At 35.4% G+C, this 11,946-nt stretch overlaps 2 protein-coding genes across 6 annotated transcripts; one reads left to right on the top strand and one right to left on the bottom strand.

The window, feature by feature from the left end:
* Positions 1-1,932: 1,932 nt before the first annotated feature.
* Positions 1,933-4,418, top strand: LOC149383868 (putative aquaporin TIP3-2). Its single transcript, XM_089628725.1, has 3 exons — positions 1,933-2,333; positions 2,823-3,076; positions 3,805-4,418. Exons 1-3 carry the CDS (start codon positions 2,201-2,203, stop codon positions 4,195-4,197), a joined length of 780 nt encoding a protein of 259 aa, XP_089484851.1. The 5' UTR covers positions 1,933-2,200; the 3' UTR covers positions 4,198-4,418.
* Positions 4,419-5,946: 1,528 nt separating this feature from the next.
* Positions 5,947-9,427, bottom strand: LOC149383867 (uncharacterized). 5 transcript variants are annotated; one of them, XM_089628121.1, is made up of 7 exons: positions 9,354-9,427; positions 8,536-8,947; positions 7,675-7,794; positions 7,541-7,594; positions 7,213-7,376; positions 6,939-7,118; positions 5,947-6,263 (listed from the first exon to the last, which is right to left on the bottom strand). In XM_089628121.1, exons 2-7 carry the CDS (start codon positions 8,908-8,910, stop codon positions 6,053-6,055), a joined length of 1,104 nt encoding a protein of 367 aa, XP_089484247.1. In that variant the 5' UTR covers positions 8,911-8,947; positions 9,354-9,427; the 3' UTR covers positions 5,947-6,052. The 5 variants fall into 5 exon arrangements, with proteins under 5 accessions (XP_089484247.1, XP_089484248.1, XP_089484244.1 ...); XM_089628122.1 differs by having other exon boundaries at positions 8,536-8,951; positions 9,354-9,416; XM_089628118.1 differs by having other exon boundaries at positions 8,536-8,942; positions 9,354-9,413.
* Positions 9,428-11,946: the final 2,519 nt, after the last annotated feature.

The following is an 11,946-nucleotide window of genomic DNA, read 5'->3' as shown; positions in this document are numbered from 1 at the left end:
TCTACGAGAGGCAATCTGATGTAGGGAAGCAATAGAAATAAAACCTAGACTGTTGATTCGCTCACGAATACCAGTCAAGATCCTCTGAAACCTGTTGAATCGCTCACGAATACCATATTTTGGGCATCAAAATCGAAGTTTTATTGAAAATAGAATTTGGGAACAAAAGTGTTTGATAAATTCGGCCAAAGATTGTCTTACATCCGAAAAAGAGAAACTATAAATACTGAGCGAAAAACCTTGATGAAAAAAAACGACAAAATGCGAAAAAATGACATAAAAACTTTAAAAGGCCCAAAAGTGCCCGAAACAGTGTTTTATGGGCCTAAAAGTCGAATCTGACCTAAAAACTTTAAAAGGCCCGAAAGGCCCGAGAGCTTCGATTTGATATATTATAAGCCCAATTACGACTCCCGAGTCAAAAGTTACGGCCCGTTGAAGTTAGGTCTTGCGCGAATGCCTGTCCAAACGCTCTAGAAATGTCAAGGCCTGCTCTTTTGCGGATCGGCCCTTCTCGTGGGCTTGGGCCGCATCACAATCGCATAATATTTTTGTAGCTTTTTTAAACATATAAGAGCACATCGCATATCTCTAGCATGCATTTTTCATCATAATAACTCATCGTCCAAGCTTATGTTGCGATGGTGGTTTAACATTTTTATGTCAATTGGGTTTCAACATACATGTAACTTTGAAGTAAGAGAATGCGAGCTCTATGTTTTGGTCTAATCGCATAATTATAAGCTTTTGTTGCCATTTCATTATTCTACAAGGTGCAACAATTGTTTTTGCAACGACATGGAAGTTTGGCAATGGCTGGCTTTTGTGAGGCGTCAACTAGTCACGGAAAAACAAGTGAGCGACGGTGGACACTAGGTAGGGTTATTAGCTAAGGATATTTTAGCCGCGGATAGGTAGCTAGAGGGAATTTTTTTTTTTTTTTTTCATGTAGTAATTTAATCCACCAAAGTCTATATTTTTTTGTATGTGTATTTGTGTTTGACCATAATTACTTTTTAGGACTGTCAAAATCGAAAGTGTCTATTCTTATTAGTAGTTTTATCGTCTCACTGATATATATGTGATATCATATTCATATAAATATGCAGAAAATACTTTTTTTAAAAGGAATATAGAATTTGAATGAATGCTCAGTGAGTATTTTTTGATGAATATATGTGATATATAGAGAAAACTAGTATAAAAAAATGGATTAGCTTTAAAAAATAAATCTAATCATAGTTAGTTTTTTTGTGTGAATATGTTAATATTACATTATATCATCAATTATATTAGATATTTTAGTACAAATTATACATAATAACATTTCAATTTTAAAATTTAAATATATATGCAAGACTTTTTAGATTATTTCACACACACACACATGAGCCGTTAAACATAAGCCATTCGAGTTCAGAAGGTTTAGTTGTCACAACAGTCAACAGTAGATAAGATCATTTGTGATGATAAATTATTATATATTTATTTGACATGTCTGTTTGATTATAATGCTGGTAATATAAGCACAAAATTTCATGAAAAATAAATGCAATAAATTTATTACACTATGGAGACTACTCTCCACGCATCCGAAAGATCAAGTAAGACAATAAAGACACTCAAACATATCGGAAAATAGAAGATCAGAACGAAATACAACATCCTATAGATAAACACTCCATTTTTTTTTACTATTTATTATAAATAAATAGAGAAACAGAAAGAAAATGAAGAAAATAGAGACCGATATCCGCAAAACTCCAAGAAGAGGCAAAGTGAAGAGGTTACACATAGTCGAACCCAACGTCACACGTGGCAGCCTCTCAGAACATGCAGTCGAGATAGGTGTCACGCGGAATCACTCCAAAACTCAGTTTTGGCCAATTTATACACACTTCTCACTTACACATTTCAATCCATGCAGAAACATATTTTCCTTTATTTCCCTTATTTTTTCCACTCCTTTTTTTCTTTTCCACATTTAAGTGTTGAAAAAACAAAAAGATCGAAAACCCTTCAGAGCCGGTAAAATCTTCACTTGTTTGAGCAATTGATATAAACATTGAAGTGATCGAGAAGAAATATATCAGCGTCTCTGTGGATGTGAGATTATTAGCTAGCTAGCTAGTGATCATAAATAGAGAGAGGTCGTTAATAATAATAATAATAATAATAATAATATACTGAAAAGGCGAAAATGCCGGTGAGAAGATATGCGTTTGGGAGGACTGATGAAGCGACTCATCCAGACTCGTTGAGAGCCACTTTGGCTGAGTTTATCGCCACTTTCATCTTCGTTTTTGCCGCCGAAGGCTCTTTCCTTGCCATCGGTAATTAATATCTACTTATATATCAATATCATCTCTGCATGCAATCATCAGATTCATATGTACGTGTTACGTGTATATCTTGTTTATTTATTATTTGATCTGCTACACCCAAATATATATATTGTTGAAATAATCCATCCTTTTTACAATTTATTAAAATGTTATTATTGTCAATTAATTACATACAAATAGATTAGTGTCGAAGGCAGTAATTATTATATATTGATGTTATATTATCACTTTTTATTATGTGTTGAAAATCGAAAATTTCAATCAAAATTACAGTCTTAATATTCAAATTGTACAATAGCAGAGGATAATTTGACCAAGGATCCAATTAAGGCCGTATGCTTAACTCTCTTTTGATCTAATGTTATTATCTTTATACTCGATGTACACGTAGGACGTAGCGAATTAAAATTAAATTATTTTTTTTCTATACATATTTGGATTACATGACATGCATGTGAATCGGTGTGTGTGTGGCAGATAAAGCGTTTAGGGAAAGTGGGGAGACATCTCCGACGGAGCAAGTGACGGTGGCGTTGGCGACGGCGTTTGGTCTGTTTGCGGCGGTGGCGGCGAGCATCAACATCTCCGGCGGCCACGTCAACCCCGCCGTCACTTTCGGAGCCCTCGTCGGCGGTCGGATCTCAGTCATCAGAGCCTTCTTCTACTGGGTCGCCCAGCTCCTCGGCGCCATCATCGCCGCTCTCTTGTTGAGACTCGTCACCGTCGGAATGGTCAATCATCAGTTCTATTTCCCTTTTCTTTTTCCAATTTTTTTTTTTTTATATATATCATTACTAGTGGTTATTTTAGGGGACTCGCCACTCTCTTTGAAAAATACAGGCTCAATGTTACAAAATAAAAATAAAAATTATACAAGTTATTAACTTCCCTTAACATGTTCGTATGAAGAAAGAATCATTATTTAATTTAAATTCCGTCACATTTTTACGCTATATTAAATAATAAGAAACCAATTCATAATTATTAGTCAATTCAATTCATGTGATCTAAGTAGCCAATTCACAATTTTTTTTTAAACTACCCAAAATTTAAAAATTATGTCCAAAGTATTAAAAAATTAAAAATACATACAATTTACAAAAAGACCCTTATGTGTTTTTGGTTGCCATATGAGGGCATTTTTTTGTAAAAGTGCATATACTATCTAAATTTTTAACATTCTTGTAGTTTCAAAAATTCTCATTCAATTTCAGTCCACACTAACCTAATTGGTTATTTTAGTTTCATATTTTCAGCTAATTTTTATAATGATTATCATAAGTAATTTATTAATTTTAAAAAAAAATTAACTTTATGATCAAATTGTTTTTTGAAACCTGATTACTGATTATTGCACGTCTTTGCTATTTCACTCATTTTAGGCGAACTTTTAGACTATTTTGCTAAATCACTCTTAATTAATTAACAATACATTCTTTTTTTATTATTATTATTGCAGAGGCCAATGGGGTTCCACTTGGCAGCGGGCGTGAGCGTGACGCACGGTCTACTATTCGAGATCATCCTAACGTTCGGGTTGGTGTACACGGTTTACGCGACGGCCATCGACCCGAAGCGGGGGAGCATGGGCACCATCGGGCCTCTGGCGATCGCCCTCATCGTTGGGGCCAACACCCTCGTGGGGGGCCCCTTCGAAGGGGCCGTCATGAACCCGGCGAGGGCCTTCGGGCCCGCCCTCGTGGGCTGGCGCTGGAGGCACCATTGGATCTACTGGCTCGGCCCCTTCATCGGCGGAGCCCTCGCCGGACTCGTCTACGAGTACATGCTCATTCCCACCGAGCCCCCGCTCCACACCACCGCTCACCAGCCCCTCGCTCCCGAGGATTACTAGAGAAAGAGAGGGAGAGAGATGTTTGTGTGTTCTATTTCTTTTTCTTTTTTTGTTTTGTTTGTCAAAATGTTTGTGTGTGATCTCCAAGAGAAGAGAATGACTCTTTTTGTGTTTGAGTGTGTTTGTGTTTGTTTTTGTATTTTCAAACTTTATTTTTTTTATATATGTATGTTTGTACTTTGTAGAGTAATAAAGTGCCAACAAACTTATCTCTTTGGCTATTTATTTATTTATTATTTTTAGCTTTTCATATTTTATGAAGGCTTACACTTTTGTACTTTTTGGATGGTAAAAAACATATGGATGAAATATTGTCGAACGAGAAATTATCCATGATGATATGATGGTGGGTATGGTCCCTGGTGAAATTGAGACTGAAATAAAGTAAATAAAGTAAAAATCATATTATGGAGACCAAATTGAATAGTGGTGATTACTTCTAGCAGCCGTTCATGCTATTTTTACTGCAAAAATAGCGTTTTTTTTTAGTTAACAATCACTTAATACTTGACAATGAATGACTTCAAATTTAGATTCTAAAGTTTAGAACGGTCCGGTTATATCTATACCGTAACAAATCATTGTCGAAAAAGTTAAAAGAGGTTCGGCCAAGGACTGGTGCAACTGAATTATATGCTTAATTCTAGTGACTAGACATAGAGATGCAAGAGTGTCGCTCATATTCCGGTAAAAATGTGTTGAATCCTCTCCTTGGTGGATTTTGAGGACTTTACATAGTGAGTAATCTCCTTGTAGATTTTTAGAGCTCTTGTCCGTGGATTTTGAGGATTCAAATCTTGCAAATTTTGAAAGCATTAGTGGATTTTGAGGGCTCTACATCTTAGTTCCTCTCCTTCGTAAATCGATGTCCATGACTGTGATCGGACAACACAAACTTGGGAATCGAATACTAACTGTATTTTCTATTTTTTTTTAAAAAGTAAAATTAGCAATTTAATAACGATGCACAGAACACGTCAGGGGTAAAAAGCTATATAAATATTTAATTGGTGATTCAAAATGCAATTCTAGTATTAATTTGGTTGACCAAAGTAAGTCGAAAAATAAAATAACACCATGTTTCAATAGATTTTTTTTGGATAAATTACTTAAATGCTCCCTGAACTTTTGACCATTTAACAACGTGGTCTTTATTTTTATTTTTCTTACAGCGTCACCCTTGAACTTTGACAATCTTACAAACTTAATCCTTCCGTCTATTTTTCTCAACAATCCATCCATTTTTGCCCATGTGATTGGCATGTGACTATTTAAACAGGGACAAAATTGTAAAATAACAAAAAAATATTGATTTTATAATTATTTAATATTATTAAAAAATATTATTTATTATATAAAAAATAAATAAAAATAAAATAATTATGTAAAATATGATTTTTTAATAAAAATGAATTATTATTTATTATTAATTTTCTATTATCGTGAAAAAGAAGTATAATGGAAATGTATAAAAAAAATTATTAAAAAAAGACAACAAACGAAATGAAAAATGAAATTTTTTAATTTTAATTTATTAATTTTAAATATAAAATAATTAAATAAAGGATATATAAGTAATTTTAAATATTCACGTTGTAATAGGTCGATTACACAAGTTAAAATAGACGAAATATAGAAAAAATTTGACGGAAGGACTAAGTTTGTAAGAATATGAAAGTTTAAGGGCGACGCTGTAAGAAAAATAAAAAGTAGAGACCACGTTGTTAAATGGTCAAAAGTTCACGGACATGAGTGTAATTTATCCATTTTTTTCAGTTTTTTTTCTTTTCAACCCCCTAATAATAGGGCTTATGTGAAAATTTTGAAAATGATAGTACAAGAAGTTGCAGTTTTGTCATGTTCTGTGGTAAAACCTTGCAACCCAAGGAGCGAGTTCAGTGACATTTGGTGTTCTAGGGCTCACAGAATAATAGTCAGACCAATAACAGGGCGACATTCTCTCGAGAAATTCCCCGTCAGAGTAAATGCAAAACGGAAGCCAATTCTCGCCGCCGTTCATGCTTCTCTTCCGTTCTCTCGGGTACGCCAATGGCGCTTGTATGTACCTAAATTTTCATTTTTCACCTTCATTAGTGCCTTGATCGGTAAACATTGCCCATAAACAAAAAAAATGCAAAAAATGAAAAAGAAATAAATCTGATGGGTTACGAGGTCCGCTCTCTATCACAAAGGAGTTTCATCTCATATATAGGTAAAATATAGTAATTTTAAGTTCAAATTATTCTAAATGCATCCCTAAAAGTTATTCACTAAAAATTACAAACACCCTCGTCTTCTCCGTTGATTTTTTGACCTAGAATTTATACAAATTTCTAGGGAAAATAGTTTCAAACTTCTAGCAAGATGGTATTTTCTAAACTCTCTCCAAATACGTATATATTCCGAACATATTTGCCACAGCAACAGCATACAAATATCTAAACGACTTGGAGCGCAAGTTTACTACGTAGGCATTCAAGTTAATTAGGACCTGTGATTTCGAGGACATAATAGTATCAAGAGTTAATTAGGGGAATTAAATATAAAATAGTAGAAGTTAGCTAGCCTATGAATAAGGGAGATAATGAGGGAAAAAGCATGAATATCGTATGAGAATCTGAGTGTGGAAGAAATTGGAAAAGCACGGACCTCTCGAAAGTCAGTGTTTTCCCTATGTTTCTATTTCAGTTTATGCGAATATATCAGCCAGGCTATCACTGTCACAGTCGTGATAAAATTACCTGATACCGTCGATCACGGAGTCCCAACAGAAATGAGTGTGACCAAACACGTGGCACGAAGATCTGCCTCCTTCTTTGGCCCCGTGAATCGACCTTATGCGACGCTCGAGACAGTCCGACCCGATGATCTTCGGGAGCTTCGGATAGAAAAGCATCCTCTTCTCCGGGCACAACTCTTGCCTTAGAAAGATATCATTCACAACAACAATAAACTATTTTGAACAAAAAAATCTTTTTCTTTCTGTTCGTTTTTTTTTTCTTTTCTTCGAATTACCTCGGGACGAAGTGAGAGAAGGTAATTATGTGGCTGCAAGTGCCTCGGATCTTCTCGATCGCGTCTCGATTTCTTTCGTTCAGCGCGTCGAAGTGCTCTGCCAGAGAGGTATCTCCACTCGAGAGATTCTCTGGCCACTCACACGCGTGAAAGTCCTTGCACGCCTGTCAGAACCATCGGACGGAAATATATTATTCTTTTCCATATTGCATTTACCCAGAAAAAAAAAAAAAAAAAAAAAAAAAGACAAGATAAACGGTTATTCAAGCGACCCCGGGACCTAGAAGTATATTGGGAACTCTTACTAGGAGAATAGAAAGTAAATCACCATCTCCAAGGGCGGAACGTGAAGGTTAGGAATGTCCTTCTCTTTATCAAAGCTCTACAAAACGAATGAAGAGTGAGATCTTAATCAACATTATGTACACACACACACAAATAATAATAATATTAAATAATCACCTCGTGATACCAAGAAAATAACGGGACGATACCGATGCCCTCAATGACTGTCGGATCGAGCCGAACTCCAAATTCTTTGCATGTATCGAGTAATCTATCAAGCTTCTCGAGAGAATCTAGCTGAAAACCGCAATCAGAATCTGTTCAATAAACGATTGCGTGATCGTAAATCACCGTTTTAGCACACGGTCAATAGTCAACAATAAGGAATCACTGTGAACAGAAATCAACTTCTACAAATACAAATACTAATGTCATTTATGTAATGTGTGCGTAACTGTTACGAAACGCATTCATCGAACTAATGGGAAATAGAATGAAGAGTTATAAATTATATTTTGCCTAGACTTTTGAGAGGGCTGTCCTTCCCGGAGTAAAATTCGCTTCATTACCTCACAATTCGCACACCAATCTTCTACCATAATTTCTCGTATAATCAAACACTAACGTAGCTTCTATAGATTCTATATCTCTAACACCTAACAATCTACGAATGATGATACTTTCCCATATTTCTCATATCCTAACAGAAACCAGCTTTAAACCAGCTTGTTAAGACCTCGAAATTCTTGTCAAGTTCACTTTGTACCACTCAAGCCTTCTAGATATTCTATATTTAACCCCTAACTATCGAGGAATTATTTATAATTCCCCACATTCCTAAGATCCTAACAGAAACAAGCATTCAAACAGCTAGTTAAGACCTCAAATTTGTTTTCCTTGTTGCTTAGGCAAGCAAATATTGTACTCTTCATACAACTCAAGCATCAAGATAGTATATAACCAAATACGGAAAAAAAAAAAAAAAAAAAAAAAAAAAAAAAAAAAAAATTCAAGATATGTGTCTATACTATCCCATACATGATGATCTCGGCGGCACCAGAGATCGTGGTTCCCGGGCACAAAGAAGACGTGATCGAACTTGTCCTTCAAGGCCGACATAGTAAGGGCAAATTTGTCATATGCCTCTGCCACGTCCCCGGCCACGAGAAGGACGTCGCTCTTGTATTCCATGGCAGATAAACGCTCGACCCATCTCATATTCTCGGCGTAATCCGTGTGTAAATCCGACACCACGAAAACCCGCGTACCAACATTTGTATTATATGAAGGCCGCGATATCGAAGGCCTTTCGACGCAGACCATGCTTGTCGTTGGTCTGTGCTTGGCTGTGTTGTGTGTATAATGACATGGTGGTTTTGTAAAGCTCAAGCAAGATGATAAACCCACTACCATGTGTGTGAATGTATATATGTATATATATACTTCTGCACTTACTCAATCCGAAAAAAAAAAAAAAAATCAGTACAAAAAAAAAAAAAAAAAAAAAAAACAGTTGCTTTTGACAATCCAAGTTTCAAGTTCGTACCTTTTTTTTTCTTAATATAAAATTATTCAACCTACTTGAATCACACAGATCTTAGACTTCAAAATTCAATGCCAATTTATTATTATAATTTTGAGAACATTTATCTGGGAAATTCATAAAAAAAAAAAAAAAAAAAAAAAAAAAAGCCCAGAATTTGTAGAAACCCATATCTTTTCGGCAATAATGTAGATGACTCCTAATACTAATCAGCAATCAAATCAAGCTGGGCTGAGAAAAATACGAACAACACAATATATAATATGGTATACATACATGCACTCATGTATATGCAGACATGTATTGAAGATACCTGAGGCTGAGTCTCTCTGTCGAGATGTTAAAAACGATGAGAAAAGGTTTTTCTTTTTCTCTGCACAATATTATTAATTGTTATTTTTAATTAATAAAAACAATTAATATAAAAGACAACGTAGAAGACGCGTGTATGTACTTGCTAGCAGCTTATGCTTTCGTGTCTTCCCGGTTCACGGAAATATTATAATTATTGCATGTAAATTTTTTTTATTTATTTGATCATACTTCTTGTTCTGCAAATTAAAATTTAACACACATGCTACAATAACTACGTTTAGAAAACCCGTTAAGTTGACCCAACTATAACTAAATTTTTAAGCAGGTCAGGTCACCTACCCCTTCCTACCAGCTACTTTATTTTTTTCTTTTTTCCAAATGTACGTTAAATTTAAAATGGATTTTAAAGGAGAAATTTGAAAATTTATGGCTTACTTTTTTTTTTTATCGGAAAAAAGAAAATTATGGCTTACTACTTATATGATGTTGGATTTCAAAATTTTGATTTGAAAACTATCTATTCGGAACTCAGATAATGCAAAGGAAAAAAGAAAATGAGAGGAAGCATAAGAATACAACGATGACAAAGAGCTGCTAGTTCAGTGGGAAATAAATTTGAGGATAGTGAAAAAAAACATGCTTTCTTAATTTAAAAAAAGAAGTTTGCAAAAATACACTGAAGTTTATAAACATTAAAAATATTTTGATCAAACAAGTCATATTTTTAAAATACACTTTAGTGTTAGGATTTTGGATCCTTAATTTAATCTTAATTCATTTTAAGAAAAACAAAGTCAAAGATCTAAATAGTAGAAGAGTACGCGAATTCATTAGAATGAATGCATAAGATGGTGATGGTCTTTCGCTTGTAGTCTTTAGTCTCGAATATTCTTGTTGATATGGCTACAAGAAAATATATGTATTACAATCAAGAACCATATCAATTAACTGCAAAACAATTACTAATAATTATTGCTTATTTCTAATTTTACTCCGTCATTAAATTATAATTAGCACTTATGATATCCACATAATAATATCATGACAAATATGTCTTTAAGTCACAAACATTATTCTGAATTAGACTACATCAATTTTGACTTAATTAATAATGACTCTAACACATATATTTTAACACATTAGTAGTCCCAAAATTATTTTAACAATCTTTCACTGGACTACACATGTATAAAATAATGTGTCAACTTTAGCGCGCCAAAAATGTTTATCATTATTATAACGTGAAATATTATAATCGCGTCCATTATTTTTCTTTTTGTTGTCGCACGAAAATGAAAGCTTCGGTAGTTCGACCCCTAAGGCCAGATCAAGTAGCCGCACCCGAGCCAAGTGTGTGAACTCGAAAGTCTCGAGTTGATGTTTCTCCGATCGGAGGCGTTCTCTGAGGAGAGAAATGAGTGAATGGGGGGTGTGATTGTGCTTCTTGTGAGCTACCTATGTACCCGCATTGTGGGATCAAGTCAGAACATAGTTCAAGGCGTGTGTATATGATGTGTGAGGCGCGAAACCTAGAGGGTATGCTCGATAGAAGAGACGGAGTGCGGCGGAGTCCTCGGCGACGTCTTGGGACTCTAGGATCGAGTGACCCGAGATAGAATGTGTGTTTTCTCTCTTTAGAGATGTAGGAGATTCTCAGTGGAGAATTCCGTGCGCAGCTTTGTGCGTTGACACGTAGGGGATTTTCATTTCAGTAGAAAATCCCAGACGCAGCTTATGCGTGGGAGACGTAGGGGATTTTCAGTAGAAAATCATGGGCGCAGCTTGTGCGTTAGATTAAGCGCTCAATCAGAGGAAAGTGTGCGCAGAAAGTCTCCACGGCATTTCAGAACTCTGAGAGAGATAATCTTGGAAAGGAATGAGTGTGTCTCTCCCCCTCACTGAGAGGGGTATTTAATGTGAATGAGGAGGCCTAGGTGGGCAGCATGCTACGGGTTTCGGGCGCGCACGCAGCAAGCGGGAGCACTGCGCGCGCTCCTTTCGAGGAGCACGCGATGGTGAACCCTGCTCCGTGTGTGAGCTTGAGCTCGGACTTTCGGGCCTTTGAATGGGCCTTAGCCGTTGTAGGCCTTGGTGGGTTTTTCAGCGACCCAACCCCTTGAGCTTTTAGAGTTTGGAATCTCGCGCAAGTCGTGCGAAATTTAATGTTTCGGGTTTTTCGAGAACGACCGACAACACTTTTTGCGTTGGTTTTACATTTTCCTTCGTTCTTATCTAGTAAAGCAAACAGACCGACTTCTAAGAGATAGAGATTAGGAAAGATACGAAAGTTGCACTTAAACCCCTCTTTAATTTGCAACTTAATCTTTCCTTGTTTACGTCTCTCATAATTTCCTCCACAAAACATTCTTTTTCTCCTTTAAATGTTGCAAATAAATTATTTTCCTATATTCTTTCCCGTAGAATTTATTTTCACTTTCGCGGCCTTCAAAACTTCTCGAATATAATTCAAAACCTCATCAACCTTAAATATCATTAAATTTCATTCTCGATTTACTATCGTCCTTTCGAAAAACTTCTTTTGCAACACTTGACTCAAAAATTTAATTCATCACAAGAAAAAAAAATTTCCA

Source organism: Urtica dioica, chromosome 10 (assembly GCF_054948205.1).
Source record: "Urtica dioica subsp. dioica isolate 48M chromosome 10, U.dioica_male_clone48M_v1_H2, whole genome shotgun sequence".
NCBI classification, from domain to species: Eukaryota; Viridiplantae; Streptophyta; class Magnoliopsida; order Rosales; family Urticaceae; genus Urtica; species Urtica dioica.
Note: the sequence above shows the minus strand (reverse complement) of the source record. Positions and strands in the feature narration are given on the sequence as shown.